This window comes from Schistocerca gregaria, chromosome 3 (assembly GCF_023897955.1).
Source record: "Schistocerca gregaria isolate iqSchGreg1 chromosome 3, iqSchGreg1.2, whole genome shotgun sequence".
Classification (NCBI taxonomy): domain Eukaryota; kingdom Metazoa; phylum Arthropoda; class Insecta; order Orthoptera; family Acrididae; genus Schistocerca; species Schistocerca gregaria.
In genome coordinates, this window is record NC_064922.1 from 247,688,105 (window position 1) to 247,712,482 (window position 24,378).

At 41.5% G+C, this 24,378-nt stretch overlaps 2 protein-coding genes across 3 annotated transcripts in view; one reads left to right on the forward strand and one right to left on the reverse strand.

The window, feature by feature from the left end:
- Nucleotides 1–24,378, reverse strand: part of LOC126356270 (DENN domain-containing protein 5B) — a 467,453-nt gene that overhangs the window by 172,776 nt on the left and 270,299 nt on the right. The window lies entirely within an intron of this gene.
- The window catches only part of LOC126356274 (uncharacterized), a 43,794-nt gene continuing 36,007 nt past the window's right edge, over nt 16,592–24,378 (forward strand). Inside the window, exon 1 of the mRNA XM_050007125.1 lies at nt 16,592–17,117. Within this exon, the coding sequence (XP_049863082.1) occupies nt 16,928–17,117 (190 nt within the window). The 5' untranslated portion in view covers nt 16,592–16,927. The remainder of the gene's footprint in view (nt 17,118–24,378) is intronic.

Genomic DNA, 24,378 nt, shown 5'->3' on the forward strand with positions numbered 1-24,378 from the left:
GACACTTTAGTTCTTGCTGAACTAAACTTTTTTTGCAATGGAAGAATCATCAAACATAATGCTGTTAAGCTAATTAGTACACTCACTAGATCTATAAGTTTGGTGATGTTTTACCCTGTGGTGGGATAGTGTAAGCTCGGCTGCTCGAACTTTCGTCTCTTCACTTGACTGATGTTTCACAAAATAATTTTGTAGAGTTTTACTGCAGCTCAGTGCACTGTATCTGTTATTGTGTTTCTTTGAGCCGATGTGTTCAACTATGTCGGAACGTCCACCAAGACTCAAACTAATAAAACAGCTACATACGGAACACCCTGCTTCGTAATCAAAACGACCTTTCTTAATGAAATTCCATTCCTTGGAATAACAGTCTCTGAACTTGCAGGCACGTTTCGGCATTGCGTTTCACAGTACTGCAGCAATAAGACCACTAATATGAGAAAAAACTATTGCAGTTTGTCTGACAAAACGTCAACTACTACACTGTTCTGACAATGAGCGTGTGTAAGTGGCGCGACAATCGGACGGTTTCATAGCACTGTTACAATAATACAACTTACTACACGTTGGCCAAAGTGCCACTCAAAGTAAATTATTGCCTGAGTATCAATACTGATACTGTGATTACTAGTATGGGACAATGGAAGTTTTAGACAAATAAGCTAAAATATATTAATTTCTTGTGTTGTATTTCCTTTAATATAGCGAAATCCCAAAAATTTGAGAAAGTTTCACGAAATGTATTTAAAAACTGAATTCCGGGACTTTTGAGCGTCCCGAAACAAATTTTCGGGACAATCCCGGTTTTCCGGGACGTTTGGTCACCCTAGCTCAGAGTCATTTGAACCATTTTTTTGAAAAATAAGGATCGCTATGAATTTGCGCTTGGTGCATGGTAGGTTATTTATTAATTCATATGGAATGTACATAACATACTAAATTATTGTTTAAAGTTGGAGGGATATCGCTATCTGTCTTGAGTTCCGATAAAATTGTAACCAGTGGATCATTCCTTTATGTCCGCTTTCATCCACTGCATTGTTGTAGCTTTGTCCATCACAACAGTGTTATGGAATACTGTCCATTATTACTGTCGAGTACGGAGGGATATTTTGCACCACAACATTATCTTCGCTGCCAGTGAATGGTTTCCGGACGATCACTTTTATTGCGAACCTTGTGGGTTCGGGCGCGATGCCTGCACGAAACAGTTTTTCACAATACCTGACGACGGCAAATTTTAGCGCCAGAAAATACCACTCTATAACGAGAGATGAACGTAGATGCAACGACTGCGAGACAGCACGTGGTAATGTTTATCAATGAGATCACCAGGGATGCTTTACCAACCGAACCGCTGGTGTCATGGTAGGGATAGCTGGCTCGCAACTGGTGTTACCTGGGCAACGGCGTCACGTTCCCTCCGGTGGCACAAACGTCAAAAGTAGCAACTAATTTTAAGCTAACTATAATGCTGATGAACAGCCTGCGTCATCATACTGCACATAAAAGACATGCGAATCTGGTTCTAAATAAACTTGTTGGTTACTTCACTGCATAAAACTGTTTTTTTATCACTATATGGATAAAATTTACGACAAAATAAAGCATAAAATATGTGCTTACGTGAAAATAAATATAACGTGTGTGTTTATGACATCCAACCTACGCCAATTTTTATCAATTTCCACTACAGGGCACAACTTTTCGATCATCCATGATAAGAATTACACACTATATACTTTTATTTATTTACATAGTTTACGCCCATATTGGCGCACTAAAATCAAACATAATAAACAGAGTCTACAATAATTAAGTTTAGGTCTTAGCAGTCAGCAATTTCTTCGTTTCCCAAAACTTCTTCATTCGCTGTGATCTGGATGCTCGTTCTTCTGCAGATATGACATACTTCTTCCGTTCTGATGGTTTGAATGTGAGCCGTGTGTATTTGTTCTTCAGAAGCAGTTTCTTTTCTTTTGTTGAATTTGGTGAGTGGTGATGTTCAGTTCATCCAGATCACTTTGTACTTCTTTAAACCAGATGATTTTGGTTTTGCTGTTCCAGAAGTAGTCAAAAAATTTGTTTCAGGATTCTAGATTTGGTAGGCGAGATATGTGGCCAAACACTGCAATCCTTCTTTTCCGCATTGTACCAATAATGGATTCACTTTCTTTATACACTATCGAATCGGACAAATGTCTCCACTGCCCGTTAACTCTGTGTTTCTTACTGATAACTGTTCGAAGTATTCTTCTATCAACTTTCTGCACTTTGTCAGTTGTTGCTTCCGTATTTAGTCTGAATAGTGTTTCACTTGCATATGTTGCTTCCACTTTAACGACGGTGGAGTAATATTGAAATTTAGCATTTATTGAGAGATTTTTTTTTTTTGTACGTTGGACACGTAGTTCTCTGCGCTCTCTGAAAGTTTTAATGTTCTACTCTTTTAATAACATTCCAGGTAATAATCTCACCAAGATAGTTGAACTTTTTTACTACTTTAATTTTTTGATCATTATGGAGTATGATATGGGATGTGTCAACTGGGAAGCTGGGCATCATTTTTGTTTTCTCAAACGAAATTTGCAATCCGATCTTTGCCGCTAATTGTTCTACTTGTTCTATCTGAACCTTTGCTTCATCAATATTGTTGGCTAACAGCGCCAAATCATCTGCAAATGCAAGGCAATGAAGTTGAATCTTTATTCCAATCTTAACAAATGGTGGGCATATCTTGTTCCATTCACGCATGATTTTCTCCAGCACACAAATGAACAATAATGTAGACAATCCATATACTTTATACTATGTATAAACACATCGTACAAGCTAAATACACCAACAAAATAAATATTTTATCTCTCACATCATTAAGTACAACACAAAATTTTTAGACTTTACTCTATTCAAAGTATCCAACCCTCAGAACAGATGCACAAACTCTTGGCATTCTGGAGATAGGATTTCGTGTTGTTTTTGCAGGTATTAATGTGTAACACGTCTATAAATTATGGGTCTTCATTAGGTAATTGCAGTCTTCTGACTTCCGTATCAGTTCATCCCATAAAAGGTCAATGGGATTTAAGTCATGTGACTGCTTTGGAAATCATATTCTTTAATTCCCCATATATCTCTTTTCTATAGGCACACCCTCTGCACAATTTAGAAGCATATGTGGGATCACTGTCCTGCAGCAGAACAAACCCGATTAATTAAGTCTCTTGCCAGATGGAACTGCATTTTTGATCAGTATCCTGTCATATCCATCCTTCTTTAATGTTCCATTAATTCTCACTAGGTAACCGACTTTATCACCCGCAAAACATCCCCACACCTTGACCGACCCTCCACCCTGTTCCACCGTTGGCGTCACACGCTGACGTTTCACATGTTATCCAAGAAGTCGATGAGCAACTATTGGATGATGGCTTCCAAATACTTGAACACCACCTTCGCCGCTGCTGCTGCTGCGCGCTCCAGTTTGTATTTTGCTGCTAGCAATGCAATCGATTTACCTAATTTTGTCTGCATAATAAAGTTTTTCCTCTATGCACCCTTTTAAACCTTGTTCATGAAGACGGCGTTGACTGTTGAGAAACTTGCGTACTATTTACTTCCTCGCGAATTTTAGCTGCAGTAGGAGTCCTCTGACGTTTACTCTATACACATATGAACTTATCTTTCCTGTATGATGTTACACGGAGTCTTCCAGACCGCGAAACACTTGCATTGACACCAAGTTGCTAGCATCGCTGCAATGTATACGCCTCTGTAGATTGTGCTATTGTCCTACTAGAATAGCCTTCTCGATGCAGAGCTGCAATTACAGCACGTTTTCCATTTCCAGTCTCTTGTTTCCGCCCCATTGGGACATAATACGGTATGAACCTGATCAGGTTACAACACACTAGTAGATGCACACAGTGTATTGTGAATTATTGCGGACTGATTGCTAATCAAACACATTCTGAGGCCAACTTGAATGGAACTGTCTTAGGCAAAAGCACGTCAGTGTTGTTGTGGATGCTCATTAGGACCTTTCTATGCGAACAACCAGTCAAATACACAACAGAGGAGCTTAGCCTTTACATTTATATATTTATTATTGGAACCGACGTATGACAGAATGTGCAAAACGATATCTCTGTTTTAACCACAGATCCATAGTTGTGGTGGGTGATTGAAAACTTTTGACCCATTGTGTAAGCGACCACCTTTACTTAGTTCACGGTCGAATTTAATACGTTAGTTAAAATGAAGCACATCTTAAAACATTACTGTCTGCAAGTATTTTTGTTCGTTATTGAGCAGGGAAGCTACACTCTTACGAAAATCTTAACGTTGACATTTTTGGATCCCGCTAGATGGTACTACAGGGTGGCGCACGAAAATCCGACCCAAAGTACGGAGGTTAGTCGTCGTCGCCCACCTACTGTCATCTAAAGTTTCGAAGCTGTTGCGACTACGTTTTGCATTGTCAACACCAATTGCGACTAGGTTAAGACGGGAGAATTAAATATCTCAGCGAGATGTATCCACTCCAAGAAAGAATCGCAACAGAGAAGGCGTACGTTTCTACTGTTTCATTAAAGGAAATACAGAACTTTTTGCAGAGTAGCTGGCTGTCGCTTCCATACCAGCAAAGGGCAGTATAAAGAGTTTGGTGGCAAAGTTGGGTACTATACGGCCAGCTGCAAACCCAACGAAGCGAGCCTCGTCCTTTCGTACACCTGATATGATCGCGGATATTCGAGCACGAATGATCCATAGTCGAAAGAAGTCAGCAAATAAACTGACGTACAGAGTAGGTCTCGTCAACGTGTTTTATACCATGTAGAGATGAAGCCCTTCAAAATGTCATGGGTCAAAGAACGGAAGGAGGAAAATAAGGCAAAACTCGTGAATTACTGTACGTGGCTGTATTACGTCAAACAGTCGAAAGAGAAATGCTGGATGGGCTGCTGTAATTCATGTGTGATGAAGCGTGGTTCCACCTGACAGGCCGGCCGGTGTGACCGTGCGGTTCTAGGCGCTTCAGTCTGGAACCGTGTGACCGCTACGGTCGCAGGTTCGAATCCTGCCTCGGGCATGGATGTGTGTGAGGTCCTTAGGTTAGTTAGGTTTAAGTAGTTCTAAGTTCTAGGGGACTGATGACCATAGATGTTAGTCCCATAGTGCTCAGAGCCATTTGAACCATTTTGAACCACCTGACAGGTCATGTGAACTCCCAAAACACCAGATACTAGTGAACAACAATCCCTATGCGATCAATGAGAAACCTCTTCACAGTGAAAAAAATTGGAGTGTGCTGTGCCGTGTCAGCAAGTTGGATTGTGGGTCCCATGATTTTTAAACAGCACCTAAACATTGCCGTGTATACGCGAATCTTTGAGGAATTTTATGTACAGTTGAACTCCCATGAATGTATTGCTGCCTTTCAACAGGATGCGCCGTCTAAAAGCAGCTGATGGCGGTAATATCAGTCTCTTCATAATATATTATCTGAAAATTTGGGCATGAGAAAACTGTGTGACAGGTTTGTGCCGCGTTTCCACCCTCTTGAGCAAAAACAGTGTCGTATAAGAGGTTTCAATTGAGTGTTTCGCGAAGTTTCGCGCAACAACGCTGATTTTTTTTACGCTGATTTATAACCATGGATGAAACAAAGGTCCACTAGTTCACTCAAAAGAACAATCGAAACAATGGACACAAATTAGACAACCGACTCCAAAGAAGGCAAAGACCGTTTCATCTGCAAGCAAGGTCATGGCGTCGGTTTTTTGGGGTGTGTGTGGGATAATTTTCATTGGCTACCTGAAACCGTTTAAGAGCATTAATGTTTCCCACGTATAAACATTTTTAATAAATAAATACATCTTACATGTTACACACATCACTGATTACAAAATACAATAGCTTTGGTCATTACGTGCCTAATTACAATTTCCGTGTATAATGACGTTGCACGTATTTGCAACATGGTGACAGCGAATTAAACATAGTGTTCCACACAAGTTTTCAAAATGTAAGCCTGATTTTCATGGAACTTACTTTCAAATAGATTATCTTTCAGTTCAGGGACTACATCTCGCTGTGTCACCATTGGAAAAAAATTTACGATTTCAATGAGCACAATGCCTTTTGGAATTATGTTATTAGATGATAAAATTCACAACTGCTTTAGTTCCTCCGCCTCTCTTCAAACAATAATAATGTATGACCAAGCGACCACTGTCTTTTCTCCCTAACAAATCAGATTAATAAATAGGTTCTACAGTTATACTAAGTATGCAAGTATTTGAGTTTAACTTGGCATCATAGGTTTATGAATCGGTGTTCTAATATGCACAACCACATCCTCACGTGAACCATGGGCCTTTGCTAATATGGTAAGGCGTGCCTGTCTCAACGATACGCATAGCCGTGCTGTTAATGCACCCACGGCGTAGAGGTAACAGAGCCAAATTAATCCGTGGTTCTTTGAAAGAAACAGCTGTCTTTTCATTAGTTATAGGGACAACAATCTGGATGACAGACTTATCTGGCCTTGTAACATTAGCCAACATAGTTTTGCTGGTACTGCGAGCGGCTGAAAGCAAGGGGAACCTAAAGTCATTATTTTTTCCAGAGGATATGGAGCTCAGATGGCATGCCCGTACTAGGCACAGAAGGTAAAGCGGAAAGACGAAATTTGTAGACGGTCTGTACAACTGAAACAAACTTCAGGGTAATACTGTATTGCAGAAAGAGAAGTAGGTAAAGATACATATGATACTGTGAGGGGAATTTGACAGGGCATTGTTTACCAAATCTAACTCGATACGAGGCCCCTGGAGAAGACAACATTCCGTCAGATCTATTGTGATGACTGGGAGAGCCAGCCATGACATAAATGGTCCATCTAGTTTGATGAAAGATATTTGAGATGGGGGAAATACCGCCAGCTTCTGGAAGAATGTAGGAATTCCAATTTCAAAGAAGGCTGGTGCCGAAAGGCGCGTTACAAAACTATCATTTGAATAAGTAATTTTTCTAAATATTCCCAATTATTTACAGAAGAATAAGAAAATAAGGTACAAGTCAACCTTGTCGAAGATCAATTAGGATTCCGGAGAAATGGAGGAACGCGCGAGGCAACACTCACCTTTAAGACTTACGCATTGTAGTATTTGTTGAGTAACATCTAATACAGTGACATTTACACCATGTGAATTGTAATGGCCATTTCAATAATTGTCTTTTTCTACGGCAGAAACGCTATCAGTCATGTAATAATCATATAATCTTCGACATACATTCACTCCTACTGACATAAGAACCAAAGTCTCCTTACAATCATTTCCCACTAACACTGGTGAGGCAGTGAGGCATAACCCACAAATTAATTTCCATCCTATTCAGTACAATTCATTAACATTTCATCGAACATTAATACACAAAACACGTCATGGGTTTATTTCTCAGCTCCTTTTGTACTTTCAAACTTCCCTCCTGCAATTCCCGGCAAACCTTCAATACTATTATACCATTGCGTAATGTACCTGCATGTTGCAGTCATGAATGCACTGAAAACATACCTGTAAGCAGCTAGAGAACGAAAGCTGTTAATTTATCAAAATAATGGCTAAGCAGGGATGGCTAGAGGGCAAATGTAAGGATGTAGACGCTTATCTCACTAGGGGTAAGACAGATACTGCCTATAGGAAAATTAGAGAGACCTTTGGAGATAAGAGAACCACTTGCATGAACATCAAGAGCTCTTATGGAAACCCAGTTCTAAGCAAAGAAGGGATAGCAGACACGTGGAAGAGTATATAGAGGGTCTATACAAGGACGATGTACTTGAGGACAATATTATGGAAATGGAAGAGGATGTAGATGAAGATGAAATGGGAGATACGATACTGCGTGAAGAGTTTGACAGAGCACTGAAAGACCTGAGTCGAAACAAGGCCCCCGGAGTAGACAACATTCCATTGGAACTACTGACGGCCTTGGGAGAGCCAGCCCTGACAAAACTCTACCATCTGGTGAGCAAGATGTATGAAACAGGTGAAATACCCTCAGACTTCAAGAAGAATATAATAATTCCAATCCCAAAGAAAGCAGGTGTTGACAGATGTGAAAATTACCGAACAATCAGTTTAATACGTCACAGCTGCAAAATACTAACGCGAATTCTATCCAGACGAATGGAAAAACTAGTAGAAACCGACCGCGGGGAAGATCTGTTTGGATTCCGTAGAAATACTGGAACACTTGAGGCAATACTGACCTTACGACTTATCTTAGAAGAAAGATTAAGGAAAGGCAAACCTACTTTTCTAGCATTTGTAGACTTAGAGAAAGCTTTTGACAATGTTGACTGGAATACTCTCTTTCAAATTCTAAAGGTGGCAGGGGTAAAATACAGGGAGCGAAAGGCTATTTCCAATTTGTACAGAAACCAGATGGCAGTTATAAGAGTGGAGGGGCATGAAAAGGAAGCAGTGGTTGGGAAGGGACTGAGACAGGGTTGTAGCCTCTCCCCGATGTTATTCAATCTGTATATTGAGCAAGCAGTAAAGGAAACAAAAGAAAAATTTGGAGTAGGTATTAAAATCCATGGAGAAGAAATAAAAACTTTGAGGTTCGACGATGACATTGTAATTCTGTCAGAGACAGCAAAGGACTTGGAAGAGCAGTTGAACGGAATGGAAAGTTTCTTGAAAGGAGGATATAAGATGAACATCAACAAAATCAAAACGAGGATAATGGAATGTAGTCGAATTAAGTCGGGTGATGCTGAGGAAATTAGATTAAGAAATGAGACACTTAAAGTAGTAAAGGAGTTTTGCTATTTGGGGAGCAAAATAACTGATGATGGTCGAAGTAGAGAGGATATAAAATGTAGACTGGCAATGGCAAGGAAAGCGTTTCTGAAGAAGAGAAATTTGTTAACATCGAGTATAGATTTAAGTATCAGGAAGTCGTTTCTGAAAGTATTTGTATGGAGTGTAGCGATGCATGGAAGTGAAAAGTGGACGATAAATAGTTTGGACAAGAAGAGAGTAGAAGCTTTCGAAATGTGGTGCTGCAGAAGAATGCTGAAGATTAGATGGGTAGATCACATTATTAATGAGGAAGTATTGAATAGGATTGGGGAGAAGAGAAGTTTGTGGCACAACTTGACCAGAAGAAGGGATCGGTTGGTAGGACATGTTCTGAGGCATCAAGGGATCACCAATTTAGTATTGGAGGGAAGCGTGGGGGGCAAAAATCGTAGAGGGAGACCAAGAGATGAATACACTAAGCAGATTCAGAAGGATGTAGGTTGCAGTAGGTACTGGGAGATGAAGAACCTTGCACAGGATAGAGTAGCATGGAGAGCTGCACAAACCAGTCTCAGGACTGCAGACAACAACAACAACAACAACAACAACAACAACAACAACATCACTATAAGTAGGGTTAATGAGCGATTATTTTATCATTCACTAAGTTTTTCATTTTGAGTACTTGCAGAAATTTTTTAACCGGCCTATGTTATGCGTCTCTCTAGTGAACTTAATTTTTCACTGCCGTTAACTTAAAAATTTTATGTGCACGGTTTGGTCTGCTTTAGTTTCCACAATTTTGTACTTTATTTTCCTCAACTGGCTTTGACCTGACTGACGTAATAATTGTGATGCTGATCACCATATATACTACGTTGGGTTATTTAGACATATAATACGTGATTAACTGGATGCAGACTGAAGAGCACTTTGTCGTGTCCCCACTCTGATCAAGTACGTCACAAGTAGCACCTACACGCGTTCTGACGAGAGTAACTCAAGCCCTGCTCAGCGCACCTTTAAGATTAAGTGTGGCATAGTGCAAAAAAGAGTTTTGATTTTTTTACTAAATGCGTTACCAATATGCAGAATTCGGAAATTAATTACTAATAGTAACCCAGGAGACGAACATTAACTGAATCAGTGTAAATCAATGTGCAGTGCACTACACTGCCAAACGAGAAACTGATTCTAAAGTCATACTCTTATTTATATGAGGTAGAAATCTAAATATTATAGGTTTAGCAAACTCCTTTCGTCAACGTCCATTAGGATGATTTTCTTCGTAGCAACTTCCTTCAAAATGAGCTGAGCACACCAAATGATTTGTTGTAGGTCGAAAATTATTGGGCTGGTGTACGAGTTCAATGCTGGGATAACTTTTTAGACTCCGGGATTGTAGAAATCACATGGTTTTGGGGCGAAGAACTCATCGAACCATGTTCGGTACGCGTTTGCACCCGGAAACGACGTTGTTTCGTAGAGAGCGGAAAAGGTGAAAATCTCTGGGCGCAAGATCAGACGAATAAGGTGGGTGCGGAATGACTTCCCAACCCAACTCCTGTATAGTGTTTTTTTTTATCTGTCTAGCAGAATGCGGGCGGGCGTTATCGTGGAACAACATCACGTCACATTGTCTTCCTGGTCGTTGTTCTTTGATTGCGACTGCAAGACATCTCAATTGTTGACAATAAATGTCAGCGCTGACCGTTATGCATTGGAGAAGCAATTCGTAATACGCCACACCGTCGCTCTCCCACCTGATGCATAATATTATCTTTCGAGGATGCGCACAGGTCTCTGTACGGGGGGAATTGCTATTTTGTATGGACTCAACCATTCCTTTTTGTTTTCTTATGCTAGCATAAAGACACCATTTCAAGTGACTAGTACCGGATATGCACATATTGCCACAAGTTGATTTTTGTGATTTTGGCTTATAGCATGCGACACCCATACACCCGATTTCTGAAACTTCCCCATTGCCTTCAAATGTCGCATGACGTGGAAGGATCACAGTTTATCACATTTACCGTTTCCGAGTGCAGTGACGTGCACCATTGCGGAGTGAAGCTTTTAAGAGATCTCCATCAAATCCCGAAGGTCTTTTTGAATGTTGGGCTTCACTAATGTCAGAACGATCCTCCTTAAAACGAAAAAAAAACATTATCTTGCTTTGCCCAACAGGGCAAATGGCATTATCCCCACACAAGGCGGAAATGCTTCTGCTTGTCTCTGCTACTGTCACTCGGAAGGCTATCTCGCTATCTCGAAAATGTTAAGATTTCTCCTCTTGGCATTCCATTTTCTTGCGTTCACACCTCCACTCACTGTCTCCAAATAACAAAACGACACTATGCGAACAACAAATAAAAAAGACAATCGATAAATAAACCTATAGCAATCTGAATACCAACATACAAAACAAAAACGCTACGTACTTATGCACCAACCTAATATCTCTGAGAGCCACAGCTATCCACTTCTTATTAACTGAATAATTAGATGCAATCGAAACGAACACGAGCATACTAGTAGAGTCAGCTGAGTAACGTTGGCCACACACGAATCTGTCAGCTTTACAAGCATGCAAGATCAAAAGAATAGTGTTACAAAAATACACGAATACTCTTCGCCTCCACAAAGATCACATTTGTGATTGCAATATACGAAGTTTGGGCGAAAAGGATCTGCTCGTTTTGGTCAGCTTTGACTTTGATACGCAAAAAATGCCAAGGAGGAAACGTAACACGTTCCTCACATTAACTTACTCCAAGCTGATGAGAAGCCCACATTACTGACGTAATTCCTTCAGGATAAAAAAAGAAACATATGTGCATCTCTTACTACTACTAAAATAATCGATTTAAAAGCAGGGTACTGTGACGGAAACTGTAATATCGCACGAAATGGTTAAAATGGCTTAGTAAATATCATACACCGTTTCTCTTTTCTGAGAGAATTTATGTTTTTAAATAATGACATGATTGTTCCTGGCGAGCGTAGAATGCCGATCACCTTTCTTACGTCTTCCTCCGTAATATGTGGCTTAATGGCCTGGTGCAAGTCTTTCAATTGGACAGAATTTGGCGACTTGGTGTGCCTAACCTATCCCAGTTATCGAACCAGGGAAGGGGAAACTGCGGCTGAACGTGGAATCCGAGCAACAAGTCGTTTCTGGCGACTCCTCACATCGTTGACAGATGAAAGCTAAAGCAAAACGCAGACGAAAGATACGTGGTCTGACCGGGATTCGATTCCCGCGACCTTTCTGTTCCCACGCACCTTAGACCACCAGGCTCGACATGTGGCTCAAGAGACGGAACACCTCTGCCGTTTCGGTAACTCCAAGTGCGTTTTTTTATTAGTATTGTAACTGCTTCCACCGTAGTTTGCGAGATTGTGGGAACTTACTACGATACAGTAGAAAAGCTCGTGCTCGTTAAACATGCGCAGCGAAACAACTACGATACAGTAGAAAAGCTCGTGCTCGTTAAACATGCGCAGCGAAACAACACAAACAACGTCCGCCATCATATCAAATCAGTCGTCATTCAAAATTTCTGTCAAACACGTCAAACATATGCTAAATATTTGACGAAACTAGCTACGTTTGACATATTGACCGTTGATAAAGCCTATATAGTCAAGGATGCTTGTGTAAAGTGCTTCGGCATGCAAGCTTGTCAAGCTTGCTGTTATATGTGGTTTCTGAGGAAACATTATGCAAATATGTTTGTAGACTAAGAGAAAGCTTTTGTCAATGTTGACTAGAATACTCTCTTTCAAATTCTGAAGGTGAGAGCGGTAAAACACAGGGAGCGAAAGGCTATTTACAATTTGTTCAGAAACCAGATGGCAGTTACAAGAGTCGAGGGACATGAAAGGGAAGCAGTGGTTGGGAAGGGAGTGAGACATGGTTGTAGACTATCCCCGATGTTATTCAATCTGTATATTGAGCAAGCAGTAAAGGAAACAAAAGAAAAATTTGGAGTAGGAATTAAAATCCATGCAGAAGAAATAAAAACTTTTGAGGTTCGCCGATGACATTGTACTTCTGTCAGAGACAGCAAAGGACCTGGAACAGCAGCTGAATGGGATGGGCAGTGTTTTGAAAGGAGGATATAAGGTGAACGCCAACAGAAGCAAAACGATGATAATGGAATGTAGTCGAATTAAATCGGGTAATGCTGCGGGAGTTAAGATTAGGAAATGAGAGGCTTAAAGGAGTTTTGCTATTTGGGGAGCATAATAACTGATGATGGTCGAAGTAGAGAGGAAATAAAATGTAGACTGGCTATGGCAAGGAAAGTGTTTCTGAAGAAGAGAAATTTGTTAACATCGAGTATAGATTTGTATGGAGTATACCGATGCATGGAAGTGAAACATGGACGATAACTAGTTTGGGAAAGAAGAGAATAGAAGCTTTCGAAATGTGGTGCTACAGAAGAATGCTGAAGATTAGATGGGTGGATCACATAAATAATGAGGAGGTATTGAATAGAATTGGAGAGAAGAGAAATTTGCGGTACAACTTGACTAGAAGAAGGGATCGGTTGGTAGGACATGTTCTGAGGCATCAAGGTTCAAATGGCTCTGAGCACTATGGGACTTAACATCTACGGTCATCAGTCCCCTAGAACTTAGAACTACTTAAACCTAACTAACCTAAGGACATCACACAACACCCAGTCATCACGAGGCAGAGGCATCAAGGGATCACAAATTTAGCATTGGAGGGCAGCGTGGAGCGTAGAAATCGTAGAGGGAGACCAAGAGATGAATACACTGAACAGATTCAGAAGGACGTAGGCTGCAGTAGGTACTGGGAGATGAAGAAGCTTGCACAGGATAGAGTAGCATGCAGAGCTGCATCAAACCAGTCTCAGAACTGCAGACCACAACAACAACAACTGCAATTTACGATTAATTTGCTTCACAGTGTTTGTAGGGCCGATACGAAGATTTCCGCAAAACTGAAGATTCTTTGAATGAGTCTGGATGTTGTCAGCACAGATGGTCAAGCATGCACACTTCGGTATGCTTGTACAAGCTTGTATAACTGAATATTGTTCAAGCCTCCAGTCCCCTCGAACAGGCCTACTGCTTGCACAAAATTACATCAGAGCCTCTGGTAACGACAAAACACGTCAAATTTTCAGTTTCTTATCCAGGGATCAGTCAAGCAAAAGTGATCGTACTAAAGAAGTCTGTCAAATTTAATCATACGTTTGAAGCAGTCGTCACACTATCGCGAAGCATTTGTGCTGTGCGTTGAATACAGATCACCTTACCTTTCTTACGTCTTCCTCCGTAATATGTGGCTCGGATAGCAATAACTTCAAGTGGCTCAAGGCTCAATGGCCTGGCGTAAGTGTTTCAGTTGGACACCATCTGGCGACTTGGTGTGCCTAAACTCTCAGTTATCGAACCAGGGCCGGCCGGAGTGCTCGTGCGGTTCTAGGCGCCTAGTCTGGAGCCGAGCGACCGCTGCGGTCGCAGGTTCGAATCCTCCCTCGGGCATGGATGTGTGTGATGTCCTTAGGTTAGTTAGGTTTAAGTAGTTCTAAGTTCTAGGCGACTGATGACCATAAATGTTAAGTCCCATAGTGCTCAGAGCCATTTGAACCATTGTTTGTATCGAACCAGGGAATGGGAAACTGTAGCTGAACGTGGATCCGAGCCACTTGTCGTTTCTGGCGACTCCTCACATCGTTGACAGATGAGGGCTAGAGTAAAACGCAGACAAAGATCCGTGGTCCGACCGCGATTCGATTCGCAAGACCTTTCTGTTCCCAGGAACGCCTTAAACCACCAGGCTCGATATGTGGCTCAAGAGACGAAACACCTCTGCCGTTTCGGTAACTCCAAGTGCGTCTCTAAATTATCATTGTAACTCTTTCGATCGTAGTTTGCGCGATTATGGGAACTTACTACGATACAGTCGGAAACTCTTGCTCGCTAAATATGCGCAGCGAAACACCACAAACGACGTCCGCCATCATATCAAATCGGTCGTCATTCAAAATTTCTCTCAAACACGTCAAACAGATGCTAAATATTTGACGAAAATAGCTACGTTTGACATATTGAACGTTGATAAAACCTATAGAGTCAAGAATGCTTGTGTAAAGTGCTTCGGCATATATGTTTGTCAAGATTTACAGTTACATGTGATTTGTGAGGAAATATTATGCAAATAAAATGCTTGTCGACTTAGAGAAAGCTTTTGACAATGTTGACTGGAATACTCTCTTTCAAATTCTGAAGGTGGCATGGGTAAAATACAGGGAGCGAAAGGCTATTTACAATTTGTACAGAAACCAGATGGCAGTTATAAGAGTCGAGGGGTATGAAAGGGAAGCAGTGATTGGGAAGGGAATGAGACAGGGTTGTAGCCTCTCCCCGATGCTATTCTATCTGTATATTGAGCAAGCAGTAAAGGAAATGGATGTAAAGTTCGGAGTAGGTATTAAAATCCATGGAGAAGAAATAAAAACTTTGAGGTTCGCCTATGACATTGTAATTCTGTCAGACAGCAAAGGACTTGGAAGAGCAGTTGAAGGGAATGGACAGTGTCTTGAAAGGAGGATATAAGATGTACATCAACAAAAGAAAAACAAGGATAATGGAATGTAGTCAAATTAAGTCGGGTGATGCTGAGGAAATTAGATTAGGAATTGAGAGGCTTAAAGTAGTAAAGGAGTTTTGCTATTTGGGGAGCAAAATAACTGATGATGGTCGAAGTAGGATATAAAATGTAGACTGGCAATGGCAAGGAAAGCGTTTCTGCAGAAGAGAAATTTGTTAACATCGAGTATAGATTTAAGTGTCAGGAAGTCGTTTCTAAAAGTATTTGTATGGAGTGTAGCCACCCATGGAAGTGAAATATGGACTATAAATAGTTTGGAAAAGTGAGAATGGAAGCTTTCGAAATGCGGTGTTACAGAAGAATGCTGAAGATCAGATGTGTAGATCACATAACTAATGAGGAGATATTGAATAGAATTGGAGAGAAGAGAAATTTGTGGCACAACTTCACTAGAAGGGATCGGTTGGTAGGACATGTTCTGAGGCATCATGGGATCACATATTTACCATTGGAGGGCAGCTTAGAGGGTAAAAATCGTAGAGGGAGACCAAGAGATGAATACACTAAACAGATTCAGAAGGATGTAGGTTGCAGTAGATACTGGGAGATGAAGAAGCTTGCACATGATAGGGTAGCGTGGAGAGCTGCACAAATCGGTCTCAGGACTGAAGACCACAACAACTCTTTCGATCATAGTTCGCGCGATTGCGGGAACTTACTACGATAAAGTCGAAAAACTCTTGCTCCCTAAATATGCGCAGCAAAACAACAGAAACAACGTCCGCCATCATATCAAATCCGTCATCATTCAAAATTTCTGTCAAACACCTCAATCGGTTATCTACGTTTGACAAACACGCCAAACAGATGCTAAATATTTGACGAAACTAGCTATCTTTTACACATTGAGCGTTGATAAAACCCATATACTCAAGCATGCTTGTGTAAAGTGCTTCAGCATGCATGCTTGTCAAGCTTGCAGTTTCATGTGATTTCTGAGGAAATATTATGCAAATGTAATGCTACTAAGTACGAAATAGACAGGAATAGCTAATCTGTGAAGTGCAAGCAAGACACGAAGGAATGATGATTACACAGATTCGCCCCTGCCCAACACACGAACGCTACACTAGTCCCAGCGAGCTGTCTAGTTGCGTTTATATTTAGCAAGTCTACGAGCGTGGAACGCGCCACGACGCAGAGCCGGCAGATGCGGCAACGTGGCGGTGGCGGCGCAGTCGGTGGCCGGCCGCGTCCGTCGGCTGGAAAGCGACGCCTGGGAGCGGCGCTGCGCGGCGGCAGGAAAACCACGGGCCGGCCGGCTGTGGCCACGGCCGCGCCAAAAGGAAGAAGGCGACGCTGCGGCGGCGGCGGCGGCGGCGGCGGCACGGCAGCGCGATGGCGTCGCCGGCCGCGGGCGAGGCGAAGCGAGGGGAGCACGTGACGCAAGCCGGCGTTGCGTAGCGTGGCGCGCCGCGGCTGCCAGGGCCGGCCAGTGTGCGACGCATTGCCGACCATGGCGGCCGCCTCAGCCACGTCCACGCCGGCCGGCGCGGCCGCGCAGCAGCCGCCCTTCACCGAGGAGCAGCTCATCGCGCAGGTGTACCAGCACAACATCCTCTACGACAAGACGTCGTTCCACTACAAGGACCCGCGGATGCGCATGGAGGCGTGGGAGGAGATCGGGCGCGCTCTCAAAGTGCCAGGTGAGCAGCCGGGGCGCCGGCGAGTGGGCGCGCATCGCAGCCGCCGCCGCCGCAGTCACGCGGCCCTAGCCGGCCGGCCGCCCAAGGCCAGCGCCGGCTGTAGCACGCCTCCGCCTTTGTCTCAGCTCCCTTTAAATCGCTCGCTCTGCGCACACGTGTCCCCTCGCTAGTGCAAGCCACTTTTTGTAATTCGCATGCCTCGATCTGTACTGTACGCTTCATCAGAGGGTATGTTTACGCCGCATCCACGAGTGACAGTCACGTGTTAAAACATTCTACTGCCACTTCATGTGCGTACATATTCCGCACGTCATTGAAGTGCGTCGCAGAGCACCTAAAATCGCACAACGCGTTATGGTTTCTTCCGTTCAACTCGCTTATGGAACGAGGGAACACCGACTCCTTAATGCCTCGTGCGTGCTGTAATTAGTCTAAGCTTGCCTTCAGGGTCCCTACAGGGCTGAAGAATAACGCTACATTCTTCACGTAAGACTGATAATTGGCATCTATCTTCATGTATGCGCCAATTCAGTTTCTTCAGCATTTCTGTGGCGCTCTCCCACGAATCACACCTGTGACTATTTGGCCACCAATTTCTGAATAACTTAACTCGTAACTCACGTGTGTCTCAGACTGCGCGAAAATTTTCAAACTCGCCCTCCAAGGTCAGTTCCAGCAGAATGCTCCTATACTCCCCCTACTTATATTGCAAACCCTATAATGTCTTCTTGTTCGTTGTCGCATTATCCCCTTCTTTGTTTGTTGTTGACGCGTATAGCGGACCCCCGCGTGAATTACGTACGTGCTTCCTTCAGTATCGTATAAAATGTAACCTTACGAATCGCTGTTTCTCCAATAAAGGACTTAAAGTGTTTGTTAAAATCAAATATAATCTGGAAGGTGTTAAATGAAAATGTTGATCTCCCTGCACTGAATGTCTATTTTGCGGAAATTCTTTTTTACCTACAGAGTTCAATCTTTATGAAGTTTAAACCCAGGTACTTAATTTTATGTGAACATTTACTTGCTACTCAGATACTACAATGTTCCAGGTGTGATATTAAGTTCTCCAACAGTTCGTTTTGTGTGTATTGTTCTAAAATAGCACGAAAGTATGTGACAAAAAGTAAAATATTGCAGGCATTACCAATATTTAGTGCAATAAAATAAAAAGGATTATTTAAAAGCGCTTAAATAATTGTAAAATGACTTATATAACTTAAAAATTTTAAATGATTTGCGCCGTAATCCTCGGATTAAACATGGGGGTGCTAGAGAGCCCATCTCGTAGTATGCGTTACAGAAGTCAACTCGTGAGTTGAGAGGTCCCCTGTAATTTCCACACACATGAGCAATATTCTGAGGTGGCCGAACATGTGATATGTGAACACACTCCTTCATACAGTCGCAGGTTCGAATCCTGCTCGGGCATGGATGTATCTGATGTCCTTAGGCTAGTTAGGTTTAAGTAGTTGTTAGTTCTAGGGGACTGATGACCTCAGAAGTTAAGTTCCATAGTGCTCGGAACCATTTGAGCCAACACTCCTTCTAGACCGACTCCCAGTACCCTACCAGTTGTAAGCATTCTTCTTCCTGGATTAACTGCGTTTTCCACGTATCCTGCGAATGAACTTTGTAACCATTAAGAATCATATCCTTAAAAATTGTTGGGCAAATATTTGTAAGAGTTTACGGATTCCTGTTGAAACTCCTGATGCAGTGCTCTGTCAACCTTTGAGCACTTCGTGAAACCCACAATTTCGAATTTCTGAGCATTTAAAACAAATTATTAATGTTTGCACCGCTTTTAAATCTTATCAGTATCTGAGTGCATAGTTGTGTAGCTTTTTTCGGATGATACGTAATAATAGGCTAGATTAGCGTCATCTGCGTGCAGCTTTATCGTCCGGCTTAGTGTGATCGTGAAAGTTTTGACAGGTCCTCAGTATAGCCTGAAGAAGTTTGGGCTAGGTTGAGAAGTGACGGTTTGTTGGCAGTAGGAAGGAAATAACGGTTGTTGTGATACCAGATTGATTAGTGGCACAACCTAAGATCAAACTTTTTTTCGCTGCAAATAACTAAAACCGCATGATGAATTCAGAAATGTGCCTTGCACGTTGCACAACAGACAAATCTCCCACGAGCGTTATTTTGTTAAACAATGACACTATTAGACAGCTGTGGGTGTTCATAGTGGACAGCGGCCAGCTGTGACAATTTGATTTTTGTTGTACTTGTTTGGACAAGCAGCGTCAAAGTGTTCGAATTTATATCATAACCAACAAACGAATTAGATGCTTTTATCTAAACCAACGTCAATGTGTCTTTATAGAAGCATGATAGACGTCAGAAGAGGAATATGAATTCGGAACCGGTAACGGTGTTTCTCCAATACGGCAAGCGAAAACCAAATATGCCTGCTGTACATTCAACGTGCTCAGAGTATGTTGGTAACATACGCCGTTTATCAGTCTACGTAACTCTTATTCTGGACGCAGTAACCTGTGCACTGTTGTGATGTTTATTGTGAAACTATCACAGTACTTAGTCCGCACTTTACGCTTTAGTGTATGGTTAACTGTCAAGCTTACCACGGGGATGCATCTTTCCCGTATCAATAACTAACCCGATAAGTTCTATTTTGTGCATACCTCTTCATGCCTGTATAACGTCATTTCAACCTTTGTCTCCCTCCACAATTTTTACCCGCCAAACTTGTGCCACTTTCTTTCCCCAATCCGATTCAGAACTTCATTAAATGTAACCACATCTAATCTTCAGCGTATTTCAAGAGCTGTTTTAACATTACGATTTTTGCTTAATATTGCATCAAAATTATGTGATATTTCACAATACTTTTGAACAACAAATCACATCGGTGTCGCACTGCAATTACACATATTTTAATAATACTCAAGTCTAAATACGAAAACCACCAATATTTACGTCTTATAAACGTGGCACCTTATCGGCTTTCTATCAGTCTCTCTCAGCACGAAAATATTTTGGCTGTACAAGAGAGCATCGAGAATGTTTATTTAATTCACTAATTACTCAATATTGTGTACAATTTTTGATAAAATTAAATATGTGATGGCAGGCTGATTTGGAGCGTAACACGTGCTCCGTGATTGGAAACTGAATTTGTTGTAAGTTGTCGAAGCCAGTGAATGTAGTTCCATAACAAGCTGTTTTAAGTGCAGAGCTACAATAAAAATGCGTCAAAAACGGGGCGTCGATTTTGGCACTGTCGGGAAAATCGAAACAGCTGCGTTAGCAAAAATTTGAAGGTTTATTTTAATAATGAAAGGAAAAATACTGTTAAAACTGGGGTTAATTAACTATTTAGACAGAACCGTCAGCTAGTATTGTTTATTCGACTATTTCTCAAGACAATAGAAGATAACATTGCTTCATTGTTGTAACTTCAAGGAGTTTAATTTTGTTTGCTTTTCAGGACGTGGAGATCAGCAGCGGAGAAAGAGCTGATACGTAAGTGTGACAGTGAGTGAACCATCGCTGATCGCGGACGAACGTATTATGTAAACTTCAGCCACTCCACGCGAGGCGTTAACGCTAATAGCGTGCGCCGCAAACCGGCAGAGGGCGTCCCTCTCGTTGAAGGTTACATGCCAAGTTTAAAGAACCTACAATTGCGTAGGAAGAACCTGTTTGGAAGTTTGCATTGTACCTTGCGACGCACGAATACTGTCTGGCAACAGAAAACTGTAATTTGATTGTAAGAAATGCTTCTTTTGAAACTCCATCTGTGCGCCTAGAGCTCATTGCAATCTCAGTGGTGACACAGAGATCATCTCTCTCCATTGGCATCCGCAAAAGGGGGGAGAGGGGAGGGGCGGTGGCAAGAAGTGGCACTGACAAACCTCCTCGCTGAAATATGGAGTACAGTGTTTCTATTCATTTCAAAATGGCGAACGAGTAAATAAATAAATTATAAACTATGTATAATATATTGAGTGGGTATCCATCCAGTCTTAGGAGCCATGTAATAAGTTTTTCGTGTTTTCGCCTCCTCGCTTTCCTCCGAGTCGATCGGAGCTGATGATCCCTGCACCATTGCTACGATGGCTTCGTCTCTTGGTGGCCATTGTCGTCACAACAGTCCACCCTCCTCAATCCAGTCAACATAGGGATTCAATGCTGTCGTTTTCGAAAACTGAAGACAGGCATGATATTATGTTGTACTCATGGCAACATCTCTCCTAGTAAGATCTCTTCTATCATAGGCAAGGAAATGGGTGTTACGAAAAGAAATTGCATGTAGATACAACAATTGTACTTTTTTTTCAGGGGAGCATTTACATCATACAGCTCAGTGTCGAAACCGTCAAAGATGGGAGCGTACCACTCCTGTGTTGCTCCCTTTCTATGGAGGAAAATAAGTCGATAACAGACTACATAGCACGATATTACTCGAACACTGCCTCCTGTCGGTCAAATATTTTCTATGTTCAGCTCGAAAGCTATTTGCGAAATACATCAATAAAGTGCTTGAGGTCGGTATATTAATCAGGTCTCACATAGCTTCTGTTATTCTACAACAATGATGATATTACGCTGTCCATTTCCCGTGATTATTTACACGTAACGTTGTCGTTCTTTGCAACAATGCACGAGTGCTTTTTATACCAACAATCTAGTTCAGTGTATGCGCCGCTCGTGTTAATAAACAGGAGGAATGAAACGTGTCTAAACTGTTTCCTAACAGGCTTAACTGGCTTACGATACGAACAGTTTTCGCAGAGGCTGCGTAGGCAAGATGTTTTTGGATATGTGGATGGGCAATGCGTCGCATTATCGTGGATATGACACACCTAAAACTAAAATATATCAAAATTTGTTGTTCTTCCAACCACGTATTTTATAACTTTTATCCATTATGCATGGGGACCACTGTGACAGTGATGAATAAAGGTTTCTTGTAATCAATGCAACCAGTCGCCTTTCCTTTTGTTCTTTAATTTTTATAATGGCATTGACGGTTTCGAACCGCCTAGCGATTCATCATCAGATGGTAAATATTTATTGATTGCAGCAAATCAATAAATATGAACCATCTGATGATGAATCGCTAGGAGGTTCGAAAAACAAATGACTGGTTGCAGTAATTTCAAGAAACCTCTAATGTATTTAACTCTATCATAAAACATTATCCCAGTCCATTGGAAATGGAAGCTTACATTTTATAACTGCGATCTGAAGCTGAGGGATTATATGCACACAACTATAACAAGATCACAACAATCAAGGCGCGACGCAGACAGGGATTTAAAAAATCATTGTTACCGCCCTCCATACATGATTAACGGAAGGAAGACCTAATGAATAGTATAACGGGAAGTACTCTGTGCAATGCACTTCGCTGTGGCTTGGAGGGAATAAATGTAGATCGTAATCAATGTACGACGTGACTGACTTCATCCACAGCGCATACAGGATCTGAGATGGAGGGCGGGGAACGAATACCAGCTTCGTGGTTGGGGGTCGTGTCCCGCTATTCCGAAAATTCACCTACTCCGAACTGAGTTCAGAAGAAATGTTTTTTTAACTTAAAAACAAGAGAGATTTAAGACATTCGTAACAAAACGCACATTATTATTATACAAAGAAGTTAAATAGAGGTATGCATAGAGCCTAAGTTTGATGCAAACTCCTGAAACCATATTGGAATGAAAGCTGGTTATTTACAATACAGTAAATACAATACTTGTCGGATCAATTTATACAGTTCTGTAGAATCATTTTTAATCACTGATAAACACAAAAATAACCAATTTACACATACTTATAAATAAAAACAGTAATTTTTTTTGAGAGCACAGAATCGATTTGAGGATGTTCGATCTGAGCTGATGAGCCCTGAAACATTGCTACAATGGCTTCGTCTCCGTACTCTTGGTGGCCATTGTTGTCAAAACAGTACACCCTCCTCAACACTTCTGTGTCTTCAGACAGGGATTTTCTTGACTAGGGGAAATAGTTCGGTCTTTCACTGGTGTAAATGTTGTTTCAACAAATTCCAATGCAGGCCCGACATTGTTCCAAGATTGTAATGGCCTTTAGTGGTGGTATATCCAAAGCTTCAGCCAACCAGTAAATCACATTTTTTATTGTAATTTTCTTACGTCTTTTCATTAAGGTGCGAAGCAGGATTTTTCTGTATTTTTCTTTAATGGCCTGCAACATACCCTGGTCCATACGCTGCCCAGTGCCAGAAAAACTGCTTTGATGTCTACCCAAACAAGTTTCGTTTCTTCTGAGAGGTATGGAGCATTGTTTATAAACAGCAGAACACGATTAGGTAATCCATTTTCTTTACTGGACGCGTTCACTATCGGGATAAATCGGTGCCGTAACTATTCCTTGAACAAGCCGTGCCCCATCCAAGCATTGTTTAGATTTTTGTAATACACAGGAATTGATGTTCATGTTTTTGAACAATCGTGGTTTCGCTGATTTGCCTACTACCATCTATTCCGAATTCCCGGCTAAACCGAACAGTGTTCAGTCCCAACTAGTTCAGCATAGCTGGACTATACTGTATATATAAACAATTTATTTGACTGAATGTGCAGCAAATTTGAATTCTCTCGCAGAAAATCTTATCTAGAACATAGATATTACCATCGCTGAATAGATGCTGTGCAGCTCCCTTCAAATGTGGATGAATACCATGTGATTCCCACAAGTAAGAGAAAGAAATCTTAGTCTGATAACAAAATCAGTGGTTAACTACAGACTCTGTCACGTCGTTGAATGTGTTGGTAATGCATGCTAATAAGCGATATGAAACGGGGAAAAATCGTAAAATAGTAGGTCTACTACTGAAAGGGAATGGAAAATTATGGAGGATTATGAGAAAAGTGCGGTGCGTCTACGAAGAAAACTACACACGAGATGCTAGTCCAAATTCTAGAGAAGTGCTACACCGTTTTGAGCCCTAATAAAGTAAGCATGACAACAGACATCGAACAAATTTCGACACACAGTCTTAGGATAGAAACGCACCACAGTCCATACGAAAGAGTTACACGTATGCTCAGGGAACCTTTGGAAATCTTCGCCAGAAAAGTGTGACCTAACTTATAAAACCAGTATCGGAAGAAGGCCGGAAGCAAGATATGTACAGCATCCGTTGCGTATTGCGTGTACCAACAATGAAAGTAAAAGCACATCGACTGTCATTTCTCTCTCGTTCACAACGCAATTCGAAGATGACAGAAAAATCGTTAATTAAGGT